Genomic DNA, 23187 nt, shown 5'->3' with positions numbered 1-23187 from the left:
AAATGAGAAGCAACAACCAAATGCCTTGATGTGCCAGGATTTTCCGGATGTTGTTTCTGCCACGGGCTTCAACAAGCTGTTCCGTCTGTTTGGATGATGCTCTTTTGATTACGTAATCGTGTTGTATGCTCTTCAGAATATTAGCACAAGTAGCTGGTGGATTTTAATTTATTCAAATTTTCTTTTGCCGAATTTGTGGATTTTGGATGCTAACGTACTGAGCTAATGTCACCAACTCAGTCACTCACTCTATTGTGACTATGCGAGTTCAACATCGACTGCGTCTGAGAGAGTAGGACCATTAAAGCACTTGCAGAATATTACCCAGAAACACCTGAGCGTTCATGCCTCCATTGTTGTTTTGCTTTAGGTTGTTTTGACTGGCATCTCAAATGACACATGTTATTTACATAACATTAGGTGGGAAAACTGATCTGCTTTTTTGATGAATCTGAAATTCTGTGAACTAAAAAGGGACTGGGGGAGATATGTTGCAATCTGAAGCAAATCTCCAAACCGGGAATTGGCTCAAATCCAGAGATAGAACCACTGGAGCGCTCTCTTTGTTGTTGGCTCTGGTCATTACCTCCCTGCATTTCACGCTTGTCTGCGCCGTCCTGCTGTTGTCTTGTGTACAGCAAAATGGATACAAGAGAAATTTCTGTAGAACAGACCTGTGAAGTTTCCAATGGAACTTTCTGATTCTCTTATTTGTTAGGTGTAATATATATACAGTAACTCTTGAAACAACCAAAATAATACACACACGCAACCCCGCGTTGATTGATTGATTGATTGAACACTTTATCAACAGATTGCAGAATGGGTACAATACAGTACAGCTCAATACATACAATTGTTAAGGGGATGCAGACCAGAGAAAGTACTAAATTACTAAATTGAAAGTACAGAGAATTGTACATTGGAGGTGGTTGGGTGGGTGGGGTGGGGGTAGGAGGGGTGGGTGGGGAACACTGTACAACTGTACAAGCAAAACTGTACATTGGAATATTGACAAAACCATACTTGGTAATTTACTGTACATTGGAGGGGGTTGGGTTAGGACATTTACAGGGGCCAGTTTCGAATTGCAGTCTCCCGTAGGTGTTCTTTGAGAGTGGTTTTGAAAGTGGGTAGTGATTCACATTCCTTTACAGCTGTGGGTAGGGCGTTCCACATTGATGTGGCATAATTGCGAAACGTGTTTAGTCCCTTGTTTGAGCCGAATCTGGGTTTAACATGATTTGTGGAGCTCCCTCTGGTGTTGTGGTCGTGGTATTCACTGACCTTTGGGAAGTATTTTGACATGTACATGGGTACCTTTGTCGTGTAGTGAATCTTGTAGATCAGGCCCATTGCAAGTTGCTGTACTCTGTCGTCTACTCTAAGCCATCCTAGGTTGTCAAAGTGGGCAGGGGTGAGGTGGGTCCATTCTGAGGACAATGGACCAAGAAGTCAACAATTGGAGCCACGGTGCATTAATGACAAGATAAAAGGACAGAACACACATAGCCAATGACTATAGGGCTTGGAGGAGGTATACTACATTTGAAGGTCTTTTTTTTTTTTACGATACCGTTGTCTATGATATGTACGTATCAAATAATTTTTATATATTTTTTTATATATTTATTTATTTAATAGAAACATTTTCCTTGCAGCAGTAGAAGAAAATTGATTATTTGGACTAAAATAATATAAAGACATAAAAAGATGACATATCAGGCGGCTACGTGGCGTAGTGGGCAAGGCACTCGCCACAAATGACGGAGACGCTGGGCTTGCCTGTTCGAGCCCAGCGCTCCACATTGCTTTCAGTTTAGCTGGTCGTTGGCCGTATTAGGGGGTGGGAAACTGATGGGTGGGGATCGGGCGTTGTGGACAGCGACTCCTACAGGTCGGTTGGTGCGCCTGCGCAGTAGAATCAGGAAGTGTCGGGGGCAGCGTGAGCCTCCCACGCGTTACTCCTCGCCACTGAGAGATCGAGCTGCGCAGGTGAAAAGATGCGACTGCTGTTACCTCAAGTACCGGAGGGGACTTGTGCTATGTATGACTTAGTCCACATTGCAGCCGGCTTGTGGGAGGCAAGAAACAGCGTTAGTGACAGGGGAGGGTTGAATTGGATGATACGAAATTGGGATGGGAAAAAATATAGAAAATGGGAGAAAAAGTGAATAATAAAAAAAAAAATATGACATTAATTTGTAGTGAAAAACGAAATACTGTCAACTACCGTTATACCGCCATGGCATTGAAAAACAAAGACAAATACAGTGATATGATATTTTGACCCCCATCTCCCAGCCCTACTGACAGTTTTCACATGGACGTAGCATGCTTCCATTGTGACTGTGTCTCTCTGTCTCCCAGCCCTACTGACAGTTTTCACATGGACCCCCATCTCCCAGCCCTACTGACAGTTTTCACATGGACCCCATCTCCCAGCCCTACTGACAGTTTTCACATGGACCCCATCTCCCAGCCCGACTGACAGTTTTCACATGGACCCCATCTCCCAGCCCGACTGACAGTTTTCACATGGACCCCATCTCCCAGCCCGACTGACAGTTTTCACATGGACCCCATCTCCCAGCCCTACTGACAAGTTTTCACATGGACCCCATCTCCCAGCCCTACTGACAGTTTTCACATGGACCCCATCTCCCAGCCCTACTGACAGTTTTCACATGGACCCCATCTCCCAGCCCGACTGACAGTTTTCACATGGACCCCATCTCCCAGCCCGACTGACAGTTTTCACATGGACCCCATCTCCCAGCCCTACTGACAGTTTTCACATGGACGTAGCAGGCTTCTGTGTGACCGTTTGTGTGTCTCTCTGTCACCAGGTGATGGCTCAGCGGGCGTGGGCCGGGCGCAGGTATCTCCGGGCGTTTGTCAGTGGCTTCTTCGTGGCAGTGCCGGTCACGGTCACCGCACTGGACCGCTTCGCCTACGTGGCGCGAGTGGAGGGAGCTTCCATGCAGGTGCGACGCTCACCCGTCTTCACATCTCACTGGACATTCACAGAAGCGATGACCTCATATTTACATTTAGTCATTTAGCTGACACTTTTATCCAAAGCGACTTACAGATTGTGAATAACAAGGCAGCAGGAGGGGTATAGCATAGTAGTATAGACATAATTAGCATGATAAGTAGTAGTATAAGTTTAGTAGCATAGTAGTAGGGTACATAATAGTAAAAAGGCAGCTAATTACCTTAAAATGGAGAATCCACACTGAAATGGAATTTCCATTCTGTGTGTTTTTCCTACAATATGGAACAGTGCAGTTTTGATTTGTAAATATGAATAAAGTCTCTCTTTAAGCTCAATGCCAGAGACAAGACACTAGTGATGATGTCATCAAGAGACAAATCCTGGAGTTATATATATCCAGAGAATAGTGGAACAACTCCTAGGACACTATGACAGTAGTACATCTTCTGATTCACAGCTCTAAACCCGACATTTAAAGATGTAATGCAATCATACATCCAATAATTTGGATGTACTGTAATAGCTCAGACTAAATAACTATGAGCCAACAAAGTCGGCCACTAATTCATTGTTACTTGATGACGGATCCAAGTCTTTTTTATTTATTTAATTGTTTACAATAAAACACAAGATACTTCATAATTGATAATTACCCTAATGATAATGATAAGCGCCCAATGAATAAACCCACTCCCATTGCCAATACATGCCTATAATTTATAAATACTTATACTATGGAATTAAACACTACAAATAGGGACCATAACGGCCCCCAAACAGCATTGCCAACTTCAACAGATCCTTGTAATCAAGCTCTGATTTCCAGCCCGGGGAGACAGATGCCCATGTTTATATTGACTTAACTGTCCGAGATCATTGGAATAGCACAATGTAAATGATGTTTTATGGTGGACGTTCACTCTAAATAGTCATTCCTATTCATATGTGTGATGATGATTTTGCTGTGAAATTCTAGAAAAGACAATACAAGTATTATCTTACCTTATCATGCCAAGGCTATGATAGCTATGGGAAAATTCACTCTGAAACAGATTAACATTATGTTACTCATATGAACTTAGACAGCTCAGTCCAGGTTTGTGGACATGAACAGGTTTCATAGTACAAGAGAACTGAGACACTTGATGATTTTGTGAGGAAACAAACTTTTGACGCTGTGCCAGGCATAGATGGTTTATGGGAGATTGTCTTTGTGGACACAGCGACAGCACCCAGGGATACGGGCACATTTCCTGGTTCATGACTGCCATTGTTATGGTGAAATTGGTCATTAGGATTTTAAAGCTCAAGCAGACACACAGTCAGTTCCCAGTTATTTGTCAACAGAGATGCTCCAACTATAACACCATTTCTTGTTTATGAAATGGAGTTGTTCAGACAACTAACCTAATCTCTGCAATATATTGAAATACTAGGCCGGATCTTTGACTACTAAAAATATGAAATACTACACATTCCTAAATGCTCTGTACATTATAGTATTTACTGCAGAAAGCCTGAGGAGTTAACTCAACAGGTGCGCTAGTGCTTTATAGGGTGTGTGGAGGTTTTCTGCAGGTAGGCTCCCTGCTTTTCAAACTGCTGAAGACCTGCCCCTCACAAACCCCCCTCATGTATTTAACTTGTGTATTTTATTAATTAATGTACATTAACATCTGACTTTGTGCATAATGAACAAGTAACTGTTCCACCACTAGGCAGGGCCTGACTGGGGAAATCATTTAGACCAGGAAATATAGTGCGAAATATAGCCCCAGTCAGGCCACTTTTTAAGCGGGGGGTCCCCCACCAGGAAAATGTTAGTTACAAAGACTTAATTTCCTGCATTCTGGTGCAGGAATTTTTGAATTTGTACCCTTTAAATGCCAGTGTTTGTGATGGCATCACAAATTATTGTTAAATTATTATAATAAAAAAAAGAAATCAATATATCAAATGCAAAGTGAATGGTGAAAGTGAAGGACAGATAGAGTTAAGTTGAGAGGAGGTGAGGTAGGAGCGAGATATTGAGAGAGAGATTGTTGTTGACGGAGTTGTGCGAGGTGAGAGGTAGTGAGAGGAGAGGTGAAGGCGAGAAGGTGTTCATTGTGTACTGGACCCTAGACTGGCTGAGAAACCCCCTTGTGTACTGACCCTGGACCGGAAGACAACTCTGAGTATTGAACAATCCTTTCTTTTGTTCGAGAGCCTGATACGTGTTTTGACTCTGGACTGTTTTTGGATTACCCTATTGCCCATTGGACTTGTGCTGATAAACAATAAATATCCTTTATTTATTGAAATTGTGCTTGTGTGGACATTGAAATTGTCTGTTTTGGTCCGTGTCGAGCTTGAACAACACCAGGCTCGTCACAATATATATATTGTGGCAGATATCACCCCCCCTCTCATGGATATGTGAAGGATGGGAGATATTATTGCCACGGAAGGAGTAGAGACAATTAGGTAGCTGATTAGTACTGATAGAACACACCTGCGTATCATTAGTTCACCCACATCTCACGTGCACACACCCCAGACACACACACTACAAAGCCACTAGGTTAGTCAGAAGTAAGTTGAGCGGAGGTGAGGTTGGAGTTGTGACATAGAGAGAGAGAGATTGAGATATTCCAAGTTGTGTAAGGTGAGAGGTAGTGAGAGGAGAGGTGAAGGCGAGAAGGTGTTCATTGTGTACTGGACCCTAGACTGGCTGAGAAACCCCCTTGTGTACTGACCCTGGACCGGACGACTACCCTGAGTATTGAACAATCCCTTTTTCTGTACGAGAGCCTGTTTTGTGTTTTTGACCATCGGACTGTATTACGACCATTCTCTTGCCTATCTAACTGGATTCTGCCCTTATTCAATAAATATTCTTATTGATTGATATTGCTCTTGTGTGGACATTCAAATTAGTTTGTATTTGAACTGTGGCGAGTCTGAACCCCACCAGGCTCGTCACAATATATATATATTTTTGTATATGTGCAGGCCAGGCCACCGGGAAAACTCCCGGTGCTCGCGATGGCCAGTCCGGTTTGGATTTGAGCGATTCAGATTTTTTTATCTTGTTCTTAACACTTTGAATGCCCAACCCGAGTTTTCTCGGGTTAACCCCCCACGGGTTGAATGCCCATAACGAGAATATTAGTTTTTTCTTGTTTCTTTTTTTATTAGCGATCTGAATTCATATTTCATCAACCGAGTCTACCGTTGGTAAATCAGCCACCCCAGGCGCTCAGGTGTGAAAAAGCGCCCCCTATTGTCTCCCAGATGGTAATTCACCCTTTTGGATTGGACTCAATGAAAATGAATGAGAAAAAAAAACCCGGACTCCACATTTTACTTCTCACTCATGTAACCGGGGTCGATCAGCTTCATGCTGGACCCTCAGAGCAGCGGGGATTATGTTTTTTACAGTATACGCGTGGGATCAATAAAAGGATAGATTTTCGGAATGGCGATCAGGAATTGGAATAATCCATTTGGATACCATCTGATCTCAGGTAAGGAATCTATTTGACCAGTCTTAGGATAATCAGACCCGTTTTCACGGAGATATAAGCTTTTCCCCTATAATGTGATATGGCTGTTTGACTCTAAGAGCGATCAGGAACTGAGAGAATCGATGTTCAGCGCGCGGCACCAGCGTGCACACGTACACATATACTATCGATAATCTAGCGTTTATTTGAAAACGATTCATAAATAGGCCGAAAAATTACAACGTTCTAGAATATTCCAGTAAAGGGCGATTATCATGGCATCTCTTCTTTTTTCCGTGAAAACAAGGGCTTTTCAAAATGCTATCAAACGGAAATGAACCGATAAAAAAACAATCCACTTCGACAATGTTGACTGGAAATGGGTCATTGATAATGCGACGGGCAGATTAGACACATAGCCATAATTTAAAACATAGATTAGGCGATATTAATGCTAACATTGAAGTGGATATGGGCATTCAAGCACTAAATGAGCGCCCCCTGCTGGGCACTGAAAGTGTTAACAATTCTTGATTCCGGTTTTTTACAGGGCAGGGTCAAAACAGGTAAAACATTTTTTTATTGTTTTTGTTTTTTAAACCTTTACACAAGTCATATTCATATTCACAATTGACTTCATACAGTTGAACCTGTAAATGATTGCATACTGTTTAATTTGTGTGACTGAAGAAGCAATCGAGTGAACGCAAACACACATGTACTTAAATTGTTACAGTATCACGTGTGGACTCCCTATTTGTCATAAATCACCTGTTTGTGACAACTGTACACACACACAGCAACCAACCAACGAATGAATGAACAAACCCTCAAAAAACAGTGATTACCGTAAATTATTTAGCCTAACTGTACAATGAAACTACAGTGTAATACATTTTGTTCTCTGAAAAGTAACTGTAGGAGCTATTTGATTGTTTTTGTGTTAAGTCTGTAGTGTAGTAGATTAAGTTCATCACTGGGTGGCAGAGCGGAGCGCATGGGTTTTGAATAAAGGCACAGGTGTAGGCAATGGCAATTAAAGTATCTAGGTATGGGTGACGGAGAGATCTCACGTTTTTTCCCGCACGAACACACGCACGTACCCTCGCTCGTTTTCAGTATTATTAACAGCATTATGCAGAAATTATTGTTTGGCTCATCACATGTATTATGTTAAATACTTCAATTAAATGGGAACTTCACCCAACGGCAGGTGACACCGACTCGACATTGTGTTTTTTCTAATTGCGCGTCAAAGACGAGGAACCCTGCACCCAACCGAGCGTCTACCAGGCCATCAGGATAGTCGCTACAGTAACGTTAAACCACTGTTATCTAACTACAGTAGGCTACTTATTCATAATAGGCTATTCAATCGCAGACATCTTGGTCGAAAACAACAGATGATTATAATCAAATAGCAGGTGTTTATCATGACAATCATGGCCAATGAGCTGTGGCATTGAGCCATATCTTATAGCAAAACACGTCATGTGGTCACGATTCAAATAAAAATCTATTCAATACATCTATTTGATTCTAGAGTTGAGTTACTTTTGCCATTTGACACTTTAATAGGTTTCAAAGAAAAAAAATCACACTGAATCAAATGTCAACCTTTACTCATGTAAACCTTGAGTACGATTTATTTTCCAGTTTAGTCCACTCAATATGAAACATAAATGCATCATTTGAACAGAAACATGTTGCTGGCAGTCTACTGCAATAATAATTTAGTAGGTGATAGAATCGTGATTCTTATGTGAATCAATTTCTAACACCCCTAATAATAATAATAATAATAATAATAATAATAATAATAATAATAATAATAATAATAATAATAATAATAATAATAATAATAATTCAAATACAAATATTTGATAATTTTTATAATAATAATTAATTACATTCATATAGCACTTTTCTAGACACTCAAAGCGCTCCCCACAATGTAGGGTGGAAATTGCCTCCTTCACCACCACTGGTAGCACCCAACCTTGGGCTACGCAGGCTCAATGGCTGCCATACACTGGCACCAGGCACACATCACACTACACAATGGCTGAACGGCTCAGGAGACAGGGATTTATATCAACCAATTAAGGGGAAGGGATGATTAGGTGGCCTTGATATCAGAGACCTGATTGGGAATTTGGCCAGGAACGTCGGGGAACCCCCTACTCTTTGCGATAGGCGTCCTGGGTTCTTTAACGACCAGGATTCAGTCAGGACCTCGGTTTAGCGTCTCATCCGAATGAATGAATAGCCATACAAGGTAGGAGAGACTTTATTGTGAGTTAATTTGCTTACATTACAGTACAGTAATTATAACCAGATGCCTAGAGCTGCGGTATACAGACTCATCTCCACCATAGCATTGGCTGACAGTGTTTCTCATTACCAATACAACAACCCAACATGTGTGGGTTCATTAAGCTACATGTGCTACTGATTTACGCATGCAAACTTCTATATTTAATGCACATGAATATTAAAACCACGTGTAGGTAATTATTACAACCTATTACTTTTGCCTCACTGGCTCGGCCAGGTCCTCTTTATTACCTTATGTATGGCAGCGGTGTATATAGTAGCAAGCTTGCAAAAATATAGAGATCTTCATAATCTTAAATGATGCAGATGTTGCTACAGTATTGCCGAACTGTATACATGCTGCTATATTGTACTCTGCTGCTCCACCCAAAGAGCACCATGACATGATGTAGATGAAAAATAGCAATACCTTGTCATTTCATTGAGCTGTAATTAATACAACACAGTGATCCCTAGTGGCCATATTATTCAAACTCATTTACTCTCAGCAACTGTCAAACAAAAGGAATGTGTGCAAAACGTTTTGGATGTGTGTGCGATTATGTGTAAAATAAATCTGCATTTTTATTTTTTGTGAAGTGCTCCTTTAACCTTTTGCAGTGTCTGGGTTGATTCTCAGGGAAATTGCCTTGTCTAGACTTGTAAATGCAACTATGTAAACTAAAACCCCATTGGCTTCCTATTTGAAATGCATTGTGTTCCTTACTGCTTCCACCACAGGCTCTTATTTATACATGCAGCTGGGTTTTCACAGTGGCAGAATTGAAAGGCCTAGATAAACACATTTAAAAGTCAATTGTACAACCTGGAGTTCCTGTTGTGTTTCATGTCCATTGTGATTTAATTATTGTACCAAATAGTTGCTATGCCATTTCCATAACATTTCGTGTAGAAGAAAGTGCAAAGGCAAATTGTTCTGCCTGTAGAAGGTAATTATTGACCTCTAATTCCGCTGTACTTAGTGGATCAATAGAGACACATGCTGTACTGGAGCATGTTAACGTGTTTTTGAATACCATACTGTATGTCTTAGAGACTCTGCGATACCTCGCTTGCCCTTCTTCCTCCTTGTTAGAGAAAGACCGTGCAAACAGCCAGAGTCAAAAGTGCACATTTGAACTGGTAATCAGACAATCTTATACAATCACACTTCCCCTGTTGTTATTTCTCATTTCTATATGAATCCCAGGCACAGTGGAGCTAGCACACCAATCATTTCTGTAACAGTATAGCACGTAACATGGTGAAATACGAAAGTGAAAATGATAATGTATCCAGCTGTAACAGATATATTCCGTGGCTGGCAGCACTCATAGGGATATTTATTTTCGGCAGACAGATAAGAGATATTCTGTCAATTACCCTGGCAAGCGTGAAATGGCTTGTGTGCACATCCTGTTTAATGAATCATGCTGCCTGTGTCATGTCTCCCACTGGTTTGAGTGGGCTTTGTCACACACTACTTGTTCAGTAAAGTGACACAAACTAAGTTGTAAGAATACATAATTTTTTTGTGGGGGTGTTGTGGGGGATTTCAGAGACAACCATGTGATTGAGTTGAAGTCATGGCTATTTCGGAGAGTCCCGCCATGCTGCACACACAGACAGCAAAGTGGTTAATTTATAAGTCGGTTACACGAAAATATGGAGACATACAGTACAGCAACTCTGTGCCGTCAAGATATGTTGTGAAAGCATTTCTCGTTGTTGCAGGCCGGTCGGACCAGGCAGAGCAGTGGACCAGAGGCCTAAAAATGGAAAATCTGACACTGAATTGTGTACTCGTGTCCGTCACCCTTTTTTCTGTTGCCAGGCAACATGTTTTTGAACCTCTACTCTGGAACTTTTGGAGACTTTCATCATAACTCCATTATATGGCTCACTGAATAGAGACCCCGGAATGGAATGGCCACTTGTACTCTTTTAGCTGGAAACACGGCTGCCTGTGACGACTGGTAACCACTTTGGAAAGGAAATGCCTAATTTCTCTGTAGTAGTAGAGCAGGTGGTGCAGTTGAAAAGCATTATATTTCCTTTCTGCTGTGGCTTGTTTACAAGATCCTGTCAGAGCTACAACTTTAAACAGCTAGTCTAACATGTCTGTCAAAGCTACAACTATAAACAGCACAGTAACACATCTCTGTCAGAGCTACCAACTATAAACAGCTAACATCTCTATCAGAGCTACAACTTCAAATAGCATAGTTATGGTAAAACATCTCTTGTCAGAGCTACAACTATAAACAGCATAGTAACACATCTGTGTCAGAGCTACAACTTCAAATAGCATAGTTATAGTAACACATCTGTGTCAGAGCTACAACTATAAACAGCATAGTAACACATCTGTGTCAGAGCTACAACTTCAAATAGCATAGTTATAGTAACACATCTCTTGTCAGAGTTACAACTATAAACAGCATAGTAACACATCTGTGTCAGAGCTACAACTTCAAATAGCATAGTTATAGTAACACATCTGTGTCAGAGCTACAACTATACGTAGTAGAAAAGACTCACGCACATCCAAAGTATAGTCACGGGTGCTTGACTCAAATAGATATGTAAAGTTGTGAAAAAAAAGTCAGCACACCGTCTGCAGTGTTCCCAAGTTTAATATAATTTAACACAACGTTCAGAGATTCAATCTTTATTTATTTTTTTGATCACATTTTTTATTATTATTCACATGAAACAAGACAACACATTAACCACAATCACAATACATAGAACTTCACAAGAAAATAACAAAAACAATAATAATAATACAGACTAACAATTTATACAGACAAAGAGAAAAGAAAACAGAGTTCAACCTTCTAAATTTTAATTCCAAGGGGTACTATCTAATAAATGGTATTTCCCAGTGTTCAGCCCCGATTCCCGGCCGTGTGACCCTATATTAATAAAACGTACATCTCCAATCCACCACAAGGACCATTTTTTGAGAACACGACCCGAAAACAGAGCAATGAACCTTCATGAAAAAACAAAAACCTGTAGAGGTGTTCCATAGATTCACAGAGACCGTGTAAAAGTGGCCCAACAGTGAAGAAATAGTTAATTAGCTGCCCCCCCATAATATCCCCAGCTAAACTCAAGATGACAAGACAAAAGACAAGACAGACAAAACATTTCCTCCTCCCCCTCCCAAGAGACCGCCGGACTCACCCGAACACGCACCTCAACCCCGCTCAGCCGCACACTGTGGTCTTTACCTTCTCAGCTGCTGCGAACCACAGGTCAATTCCAGCCTTCCCTACCCCAATCACCCGGGCTGTGGATATCTCAAGATAAATCACATCCAATAGAGTTAGGGACCAGTTAATCATTGTAAGCTTCTCAGGCTCCTTTCATCTCATTGCTATCAGCTTCTTCGCTGCTGTGACGCCCGCTAGGACAACCCTTTTCAGTTGTACGGAAGCGGGTAGTGTCGTTATATCGTTTAGGAGTAGCGTAACAGCTGTGAATGGGATAGTTAAGCCACACAGATCTGAAAGTTTGTCCGTTATTGACCTCCAGAAGCGGGCCACTGGTGGGCAATCCCAATACATATGCATATAAGTGCCCGTGGCCTTTTGAGAGCACAAAGTGCACCGAGAGTCGGTTATCAGTCCCATAGCATATAGCTTCCTAGGTGTAAGATAGGTCCTATGAATATAATTAAAATTAATTTGCTGGTGATTGGGGTTGCGGGAAGATAATGCCACATTTGCCCAAACATCATCCCAGTCAAACTCGGGGTCCAACTCCGGGATATCCACACGCCAGATTGTATCCAATGATACATTTTTATACGTGGATTGAATTAAGAGCGTATAAAAGTCGGAGACAAACCCTCTGGATGTCGTCCTGTCCACTATGAGCCTGAGGAAGGGGTGTGGGTGCAAGGCTTGAGCCCACGGTACGCCATGCGCCCTCAGTGCTGACCTTAGTTGAAGGTAAAGAAAGAAGGACTCGCCGGGAAGATCATAAAATTCTCTTAAGTCCTGAAACGCACGGAGGCCGTTCTTATCATAAATATCCTCCAGAGTATGCACTCCCCTCCTTTGCCATTGAGGAATATTAACCGGCTTGTGTCCAACAAGTAATTGCTGGTTATTAAAAATTGGAGAGTCCAGGTGCCAAGGGCATTTAACCCCACACGACCTCTGTACATTACGCCACGTTTGGATCACGTGAGTTATGATCGGTCCATACCTCAGCCGGCATTTCGAAATAGAGACAGTGGAGTACACTACATCCTGCAATCTTAGCGGAGATACCGCCGCCGCTTCTAAGGAGCGCCACGATACAGCCTCTACAGGGTCTAGCCAGCACATCAGAGGTCTCAGTGAAAAGGACCAGAAATAAAGTTTAAAATCAGGGATTGCGAGGCCCCCATCTTGTTTTCTACGTTGAGTAGTAGCCCTTTTGATTCTCGGGCGTTTGTTATTCCAGATAAACTTAGATACCATCGATTGTACCTTGCGCCAGTGGTCTATTGGAGGGGGCAGGGGGAGCATTGAGCTAATAAAATGTATCCTAGGCAGGATGTTCATTTTGATTATGGAAGCCCGGGCTTGTAAGGAGTTAGGAAGGGACGACCACCTGTCTAGATCCTGGCGTATTTTATCATAAGTACCCGTGAAGTTGTACTTAGTAGTTTGGTTCAGCGTGGGGAATATCTCTATGCCCAAGTATTTAAAATGTTCTACTATGGGGATATCAGCTGGTAGTCGTACCGCCTTGGCCAGTTCATTAAGAGGTAGGCAGGCTGATTTGTTCCAGTTAATCTTAAAGCCTGACAATTTACCAAAGTCGTCGATTATCCTCAATAATTTTGTCGCCGACCGGGAGGGGTCGTCCATGAAAATCAGCAGGTCATCCGCATAGAGAGCAATTTTGTGTGGAGTATTATTGACCATTATGGGGACGATGTCCTCCGATTGCCTAATAAATTGGGCCAAAGGTTCGAGGGAAAGCGCGAACAGTCCCGGGCTCAGAGGGCAACCCTGTCTAGAAGATCTGGAGACTGGAAAGAGTGTGGAACAGTTTTTGCCTGTCAGTATCATCGCAGACGGCGAGGCATACAGGACTTTAATCATATGAATAAAACTCTTTCCAAGACCCATGACCTCAAGTACCTTCCACAGGTATGACCACTCAAGTCTGTCAAACGCCTTCATGGCATCCAAAGACAGAACTGTGGATGGAGTTGTATTGTCTTTACTGTTATCGATTACATGCAACAGCCTCCTAAGATTATCTGCAGCCAGACGCCCCGGGATAAAACCAGTTTGATCGCAGTGTACCAATACAGACATAAATCTCTGCAGGCGACGGGCCAGCACCTTGGCAAACACCTTTAAATCGGCCCCGAGAAGACTCAAGGGTCTATAGCTACCACAATCATTGGGATCTTTGTCCTTCTTGAGAAGTAAAGAAATCAACGCCATATTGACATCTCTTGAGAACTCCCCTTGTTCGATAGCGTAATTGATCATATCGAGCATCAATGGACCCAGTTGGTCCCAGAAAGCTAAATACACTTCGGGTGGAATACCATCCCAGCCTGGTGCCTTACCCCTCTGCATTTCAACAATCGTCTCCCTCAATTCTACGAGAGTAATCGGTCTCCCCAGTTCCTTGGCCTCTTCCTCAGAAATGTGGGGTATCTCAAGCCCGCCAATGAACGATTCAAATTTAGAGTCATCAAGATTACCCTCTGAGCTATATAACTGTGAGTAAAACTCTTTAAAAGTGTCATTGATCTTTTTCGAATCAGTAGTGACTGCACCCTGGCTCGTCCTAATCGAGGGGATATCCGAGAAATGATAATTTGAGCGTATTTTCATTGCCAATAGATGGCTAGGTCTGGAGCCGTGAAAATAGTAATTTTGTCTTGTCCTATGTATCAAGAACTCAGACTGTTGTTTAAGTATGGAGTTTATTTCTTTTTTGACTATCTTACGTTGTGTGTTTAGTCGTTCATTATAGTTAGTTTGCAAGGATGCGTATAGGTCCGCATATAATGATTCCAGTCCTTCTAGCTTTTTTGACCGGGATTTTCGCAAATTGGAGGCAAATAGTGTGACATGACCCCTGATAAATCCTTTCAATGCGTTCCACAGGACCCTAGGGTCTTCTACTGTGCCAACGTTGATCTGCAAAAATTCAGCTAGTTTACTCCTGAACTCAGAACAGAAGTCATCGTTCTTTAGCAAGGTCGAATTAAAACGCCATCTGGGAGCTCTTGCGGAGAGCCTGCCAAAGGTTGCCGTAAGGAAAATCCCCTTGTGGTCTGAGAGAGCCAAGGGAACCAATGAGACATCGAAACTATCAAACATATTAGGGGACGCGAATGCATAGTCAATCCGAGAGAAGCTTTTGTGTCTGGCTGACAGGTGAGAGTAATCTTTGAGGGTGGGGTTGCATAAGCGCCAAAGGTCTGTGAGCCCCGTGTCTTTGGCCCACATCCTAAGGGCCTTAGAGGCCCGTTTTTGGTCGCTCGTTTCAGAGGGCCCGGACCTATCCATCTCCGCATCCCAGCACGCATTAAAATCGCCACCCACAATGAGAGCGTATCCATTAAGTTCCAACATATTCTTCGTGATTGTATTATAGAACGCTGAATCAAATGTGTTAGGAGCATACAATGCTATTATAGCCATCTTCCTATGCAAGAATTCAACTTTTGCTATAGTAATCCTTCCCTCCGTGTCCGACCATACATCCAAGATTTTGATATCAAGGTTACGTCTTGTAACTATGACTACTCCTTTCGTCTTATCATCGGCTGAGGATGAGGAGATAACGTGATATTGCCGATTTGCCAGTCTTGACACGTCACCTACCAATAAATGCGTCTCACTAAGGAGAGCAAGGTCAATATTTCTCCTCTTCAATAGCCAAAGGACACTGGCACGCTTGTGTGGGGCGTTAAGCCCTCCTGCGTTCCAAATTAAAATATTCAATTTAGCCATGGTCGAGCTTGTATAAATGCGTAGAGAACATACCAGTGCAGCCAGGCTGAGTACAGAGGCGCTGATCCCGGCGGGCCCGGACGGTCAATCCCAGGAGTTCAGAGGAGGAACAATTACACACATATAAGACAACAGTACATAAAACACATAAAAATACCACCCCAGCTACAACCCCCCCCCTCCTTCTACTCTAAACCCTAACCCACCCGTCCTATTATAAGGCCCCCTATACCCACTCTCCAATCCCCACCCTATGCCCCATCCACTGAGGATGGTCATCTTCCTTTTTTTTTGATCCACTTTTTCTCCCATTTTTTTTTTCTATATTTTCTCCCATCCCAATTTCGTATCATCCAATTCAACCCTCCCCTGTCACGAACGCTGTTTCTTGCCTCCCACAAGCCGGCTGCAATGTGGACTAAGTCATACATAGCACAAGTCCCCTCCGGTACTTGAGGTAACAGCAGTCGCATCTTTTCACCTGCGCAGCTCGACCTCTCAGTGTCGAGGAGTAACGCGTGGGAGGCTCACGCTGCCCCCGACACTTCCTGATTCTACTGCGCAGGCGCACCAACCGACTTGTAGGAGTCGCTTGTTCACAACGTTCGATCCCCACCCTTCAGTTTTTCCCTCCCCGTAATACGGCCAATGTGTATTACTGCGGACGACCAGCCAAACTGAAAAACAATGTGGAGAGCTGGATTCGAACACGCGAATCCTAGCGTCTCCACACTGGTGGCGAGTGACTTGTCCACTACACCACCTAGCCGCCCTAGGATGGTCATCTTCCTATCACTTCCCACTAGAGACATGGATCAATAAGACGCTCCCCACTCCAACCCCCCTCTAGATAAACCCCTGAGTAAACCCCCACTAGTCCAATAAACACAAATAATAATAATAATAAAAATAAAATTCAATAAAGATATCGGTCGAAACCCACCTGAGCCCTGGCCCCAACATGAGACAACCATAATGGTAAAAATAGCCATTATTAAATAATAACTCCACATCAACCTGCAGCCATCTATTTCCGAATCTGCGCTTCAACGTCGCATTGTTATAGCCCAAAAGGGTATAGGAAAATTCAAAACAAAATTAAATTAAAGCATCCCAGCCGATAGTCTAAGGCAGGATCGGGTCACAGGTTAATTGTGCAAAATTGTGTGAACAATGTCAATTAACAATGACAAAAATAAGACAGGGAAAAAAAGGGGTTATGGTCAAAGTGCACCCCTGTAGCTGTCCCTCTGATCAGGCACAACGGCTGAAATGACATAACCTATGTAAGAATAGAATTAAACACATTCATTAATCCGGGGATGGTAATAGGCAACACCTGACACCACCTGTTATCATACATTGTTTCAATAAAGATATCGGTCGGAGCAGTTAGTCCAAGGTAGGATCGAATCACAGTTAAATTGCTCATTCAAATGCCATTAAAACAGCGACAATAATTATTATATAATTACTCAGCATCAACCCTGTAACCATCTACCTTGGAGTCTGCATATTAATGTCGCAACGTTATAGCATAAATGGATCACGGAAAATTCAAAACAAAATTAAGGCAAATCAGCAGTTAGTCCAAGGTAGATGGCTTTAAATGGATCACATTTAAAGCGACAATAAGAAAGAAAAAAAGAAAGGAAAAGAGGGTCATGGCTAAAGTGCAAGCCATATAACCATATAGCCATGAAGTGCAAGCCATACCCGACCCAACCTGTTATCATATATTGTATATGCATATTCAACCGACCTTGGCTTCTACTATGGATCCCAAAGCACAAAACAACCTGGATATAAAAATAAAAGCATACCAGAAGTTAGTTAGGGACTCGACCACTCTTGAATTGTGCAAACCAATGTCCCTTTGAACAGCAACAGCAACCAAAATACGTAACCATTAACGGGTCTCGAATGTCTCAGCGCAGACTATAGACGAAGCCCGCTGGCTAGCCCGAGGCTAGCGCGTAAGCTAGTGATGAATCCGGATAGCACGTTAGCCTATTATGTACACTGTTCAGCTAGCTCGTTAGCTTCCAAAGAGGCGATACACAAGTACGACCATGAGGTCAGCTTTAGCAAGTAACAGAAGTCATTGGGAAGCCCCGCTAGTTGGATGGGCATTGGGCAGTTAGCATGTCTGGGCATGACAGCAAGTATTTGTGAATAGTCGGCCTAATCAATGCATATAAGCCCACACCGCCAAGTCACTCACCCGCCATAGATATCAAGCAACAGACTCGGGTATCCCCGCGAGATATTCCTTCGCTTTAGCCAACGACCAAAATGAACGCTGACCACCGACCTTCTCCAACACAGATAATTTCGCGTGAGCGAATAACGTGGGCCTCAGGCCTAGTTTCCATAGCTTAGTCAGGACCACCTTGTATTCGCCTCTCTGTGCTTGAACCTCCGGTGTAAAGTCTTCGAAAATGGCCACTTTATGATCGCCAAGCCTCAGATTACCCCTTCTGGTACGAGCCGACCGCATGATGAGTTCTCTCTGCTGAAGTCTGTTCAGCTTGACTATGATGGGCCTCGGCTCTTTGTTCACGCCGGGAGAAAACCTGCCCGCTCTGTAGGCCGATTCACAGACAGGAGGCGAAGGGAGGACGTCCGTCCCTAGTATTTTCTGCAGCAGTTCGGGCACGGTCTCAGAGAGACGGCCTTCACCGCTGGTCTCCGGTACTCCAACAATCCTGACGTTGTGGCGTCTATCCCGGGACTGCATCTCATCCATTGCCGACTGTAGTTTGTTGACTTCAGCCTGCCTAGCCAGCAGGGCGGATTCGAGACCCGCCATCTTCTTGCACTGTAATGATACCTCCGTCGTTAGCATGGCTAGTCCGTTAGCATTAGCCGAGGAGACAGCGTGCATCGTCTCCATCTTGTCTGTCAGCGGTACTACCGCCAGCCGTATTTCCTCTGATATCTCACGACGGAGGCTGACACAAAAATCCGCCAACACTTTCTTCTGTGCTTCAGCGATGCGTGTCTCAGAGTCTGCGTGTAGCTTGGTCATGACCAAGAGCACAGCTTCGCTTAACTCCCCGACAACGGGCGACGATGCGGCCAGGCCCGGTGGCGGTGGTTTGCTGGTTGGGGCAGTCATGGCTCTGGTTTCCACCCCCGTCATCGTAGAAAGTCGAAAAAAGTCGATGAATGTATACTAAACACGACGACCTAGCAAACAGATAAAAAACAAATAAAAATAAAATAAAGACTAATGGGGAGAAACGTATATTCAGCACGGTAGAAGGGAGCTCATGTGAAACACGTCTACTCCATGATCGCTCAGCTCCGCCCCAGATTCAATCTTTATTTATACTCGATAATACACTGAGTAATTAAACTCATTTACAGTGCCGTCGAGATGTCACATACACAAGTGTCACAGTGTGTTTATAAATATAAAGACATCAGACAATCAGAATAATTAAGAGCACATTTTAAAATACATTAAAAAAAATAAAGAAATCTTTTTAAAAGAATAAAATAGCTAAAAATTAAAACAGAGGTAATAATTTAAAAACAATTACATATTGTGGTGACCTGATTGGTCATTAAGGTTCTAAACCGATCCATAGACACTAGAGTGTCTAGTTTCAGTGTTTCCTGCAGGGTATTCCATGATGTAGGGGCAAAAAAACCAAAAGCAGATCTACCAAGTTCAGTACAAACTCTAGGCACTCTAAGTGTAAGCCAAAAACTGGATCGTGTACGACAGGGTCCAGTGGTCCATTCCAATAAAGAACTAATATAATTTGGACAATCTCTAATTATGGCTTTATAAATAAATTTCCCATTTTCACACACTGAAATCTTTCTGTTAAATAGTTTTGAAACCAACTGCAAGCACCTGTATCAAAGCCAACACTCTGCAATCTTTGTAATAGGAGAAGGTGGTCAACAGTATCAAACGCCTTCGACAAATCTACAAACAGGGCAGCCAATGCTTTCCTTTGTCAAGGGCTGATACAATGTCATTTATAACTACAGTAGCCGCCAAGATTGTACTGTGTTTTTCTCTAAAACCAGTAGGGCTGTCCTAAGCTTCGAAGCTTCGTTCGATGGCACAAGCTTCGAACATTAAAAAAAAAATCGAAGTTTAACGTTTTTTTTTTAAAAGTTTTTACTTTGATTTGTGTGTGTGTGTGTGCGTGTGTGTGTGTGTGTGTGTGTGTGTGTGTGTGTGTGTGTGTGTGTGTGTGTGTGTGTGTGTGTGTGTGTGTGTGTGTGTGTGTGTGTGTGTGTGTGTGTGTGTGTGTGTGTGTGTGTGTGTGTGTGTGTGTGTGTGTGTGTGTGTGTGTGTGTGTGTGTGTGTGTGTGTGTGTGTGTGTGTGTGTGTGTGTGTGTGTGTGTGTGTGTGTGTGTGTGAGAACTACCCATCCCAGTTAGGACAGCCGAATCCCGTCCAATCTTTCGCCGTCGACTAAAGACTCACTTCTTCAACCATTATCTGAAATGATTTAAAAAAAATATAAATAAAAAATCGAACCATGACTAACCTTACTGTCATGCACTTTTCCTAATAAACTAACCTACACTGTAACACGCAACACTTTGATAAACATTGTTACTCAGCTGATAGAGTTGTACCCTTCTTGCTGTCTTGTCGTACAGAACTTGTACGTCACTTTGGATAAAAGCGTCAGCTAAATGACTAAATGTAAATGTGTGTGTGTGTGTGTGTGTGTGTGCGCGCGCGCATGGGGCCATTGGGTGGGGCCGGGGGACAAATACACTGGAGGAAAGTAACCCAGCTCAGCACTGCCCAAATTATATCATCACTATTGCCTGTTTGAAGGATATCATCCTCAAATACATATACACCTACATGCCTTGTAGAATTCCACACATAAGAAAGAAAGATACTGGGATGAATAAACAAAATAGGAAATAAAATTTAGATAAGGTGCTACTGAGATGTTTTGGTGAGTTCTTTGTTTTTTTGTGGAAGTTGCCCTTCTTAAAAATGCATGAACATTCACTGATAATTGGTCTGTAGTGGAGTCTACAAGGTCTACATTGCCGGACCATGTAGAATCCGGACCTTGTAGACTGACATAATTCTGTGCATAGTTTAGTCTACACAGGCCATATTTCAAATAATCTAAATCTTACTTCATTCATCTTAAACATTCTTGATTTGGGGGATTGGTAGTTCCCATGAAATCTGAAGTTGTTCAAACGACAACAGCGATCCACCTTGAATTAAATCACACAGCCGAGTGAAACCTTGTTGGCTCAGTCACGAAAGGGGCTACTTAATTAATTAATCCAACCCAACATTTAAAAACAACAAAGTTTATGAAAGTGCTGTAAAAGTCCCACAACATAAGATAAAAAAAAATATATATATATATTTTTTTTTCGAAGCTCGGCCCCGAAGCTTCGATTGCCAAAAAAAGTTTCGAAGGTCAGCCCTAAAAACCAGATTGGTGAGGGTTTAATATAGAGTGCTTTGTGATTAATGTTTTAAGTTGGTCGTTTACCAATGACTCCAGGATATACTATAAACAGCTGGTCTAACATCTCTGTCAGAGATATACTATAAACAGCTGGTCTAACATCTCTTAACCAGTCTCCCATCTCCCACTGACGGATATGGATGAAATACAGTGCATCTCCTGATGATAAAGTATATCACCTTCCAGTAAGGACAGTGTAGACTCAACCATGTACAAATACGTAGAATAAATATTATTTAGTCATACAGTCCTCATTCCACTGGGCCAGCAAAGAGGACTGTGTCCTGTAACTGTACACGGTTATCTACACAGTCCTCGTTTCAAATTATCAAAAACATCTCAGAGCATGACTTTACTTTATTTACATATCCGCTATCATGTAGTAGGTACCTACAGTACACAGCAATATAGATACAGTGGCACTCTAATCTAGGTGAACCCAGTTCCACCATTGTACCCAATTTAATTTTAATTTGATTTATCCTTTATTTATCAAGGAATGTCCCATTGAGATACAAGATCTCTTCTTCCAGGGAGTCCTGACCAACACGGCACACAACAAGTTTCAACATAAAAACAAGGGCATTAAACAAAAAACATACAAATCAAATACAAACACAGGCCATTTGTGCAGTGGCAAGAAGCATAATCAGATCAGCAATAACATCAGTTATATTATCGTCCTTGGCCATCGCGTCCCGCTCTTAAGCCAACGAGATATCCCTTATCTCATGTACCTACTGTACTCCACTAACGAAAAACAAATACGCCCACACCTGCCGGGTCCCGCCCCTATGGAGGCGTAGCCTATAAGACACTAGGCATGGTCACCAAACACTCTTCCTCTATTTCGTTTCCATCATAATGGTCGCAGTGCGCCTTATGTAACTAGTTGTTATGAAAAGATTAGAGAAATTGCGTAATGTTGAAAGCTTACCGGAGGTTTGTTTACCCCTGGAATCTTCGGGGCATGTTTCAGCGACACGTCGGGCCTATGTTGATGTTTCCTCGTCTGACGGCAGCAGACCAAGGGGCAGCGTACAAGGTTTGGCTATCGGGCCAGCTTGTACACAGGTAGGTCCTGTGTCATCAGGCATTGATGTTGGTGTTAGTAATGCTGTGAAGTGTGTTTCGGCGCCAGGGCCGGGGTGGCTTAGTGAACGTTCCACTGCAGTGGACGATTTCCTGGCTATCCTGGAGCATGCTGCTTACACTAATGCTACTAATGCTACTGCTAATGCTAATGTTGATGCTGAAATGGGTTGTTGTTCTAATACTCCCCGCCGAGGGACGTTGCTGCTTTTCCCTCCTCTTGCCCGGTTCATTGATGAAGGTCAGTCGGTTGCTAATGTGGGGGGTTTCGCTGAGTCTTATTTACCTTTTTTACGGGTAAAAGGGCTAACAACAGGGTGCAGGCCGGGTGTACCGTGGCTGCGTAGCCAGGTAGCTTTGATCCTGTGTCCCGGCGGGGATGAACGATGTCCCACCCGGCCGATGCTTGAGAGCGAATCGGCTCGGAGGGTGGCAGTATGGACGGATGAGTGGTATACTGCTGCAGGATGGTTTGTAGCGGCGGCCAGTGTTATGGCTCAGCTGGCTAGTTTCCTATCCACATTGTCATCGGGTAGTGGGGCTATGGGTCCAGCCGACATTGTAAACATGTTGCATGTTTGTGGTGTTATAGAGATCTTGACTCAGTCACAAGCTATAACTGCAGGGAGGATTAGGATGCTATCAACGTTGTTGTTAGGCATGTTTGGTTGGAGCACTCTCCTCTTGGGGAAGAGGATAGGTTTTCTCTCCTCACGACTCCTTTTTCCACGGAAAGTCTTTTTGGTCATTCTGTAGAGGCGCAGGCGGTTGTTGATCTGGGTCCCACACCGCCTCACGCTGTGCAGCCAGAGGTGGGAGCACGG

General features: G+C 42.9%; 1 protein-coding gene across 1 annotated transcript in view; it reads left to right on the top strand.

Annotated features, from left to right (window-relative positions):
* The window catches only part of immp2l (inner mitochondrial membrane peptidase subunit 2), a 503188-nt gene that overhangs the window by 52277 nt on the left and 427724 nt on the right, over positions 1 to 23187 (top strand). The window contains exon 2 of the mRNA XM_084335406.1: positions 2850 to 2987. Within this exon, the coding sequence (XP_084191532.1) occupies positions 2853 to 2987 (135 nt within the window). The 5' untranslated portion in view covers positions 2850 to 2852. The remainder of the gene's footprint in view (positions 1 to 2849; positions 2988 to 23187) is intronic.

This window comes from Notolepis coatsorum (genome assembly GCF_963971535.1).
Source record: "Notolepis coatsorum genome assembly, chromosome: 18".
NCBI classification, from domain to species: domain Eukaryota; kingdom Metazoa; phylum Chordata; class Actinopteri; order Aulopiformes; family Paralepididae; genus Notolepis; species Notolepis coatsorum.
Note: the sequence above shows the minus strand (reverse complement) of the source record. Positions and strands in the feature narration are given on the sequence as shown.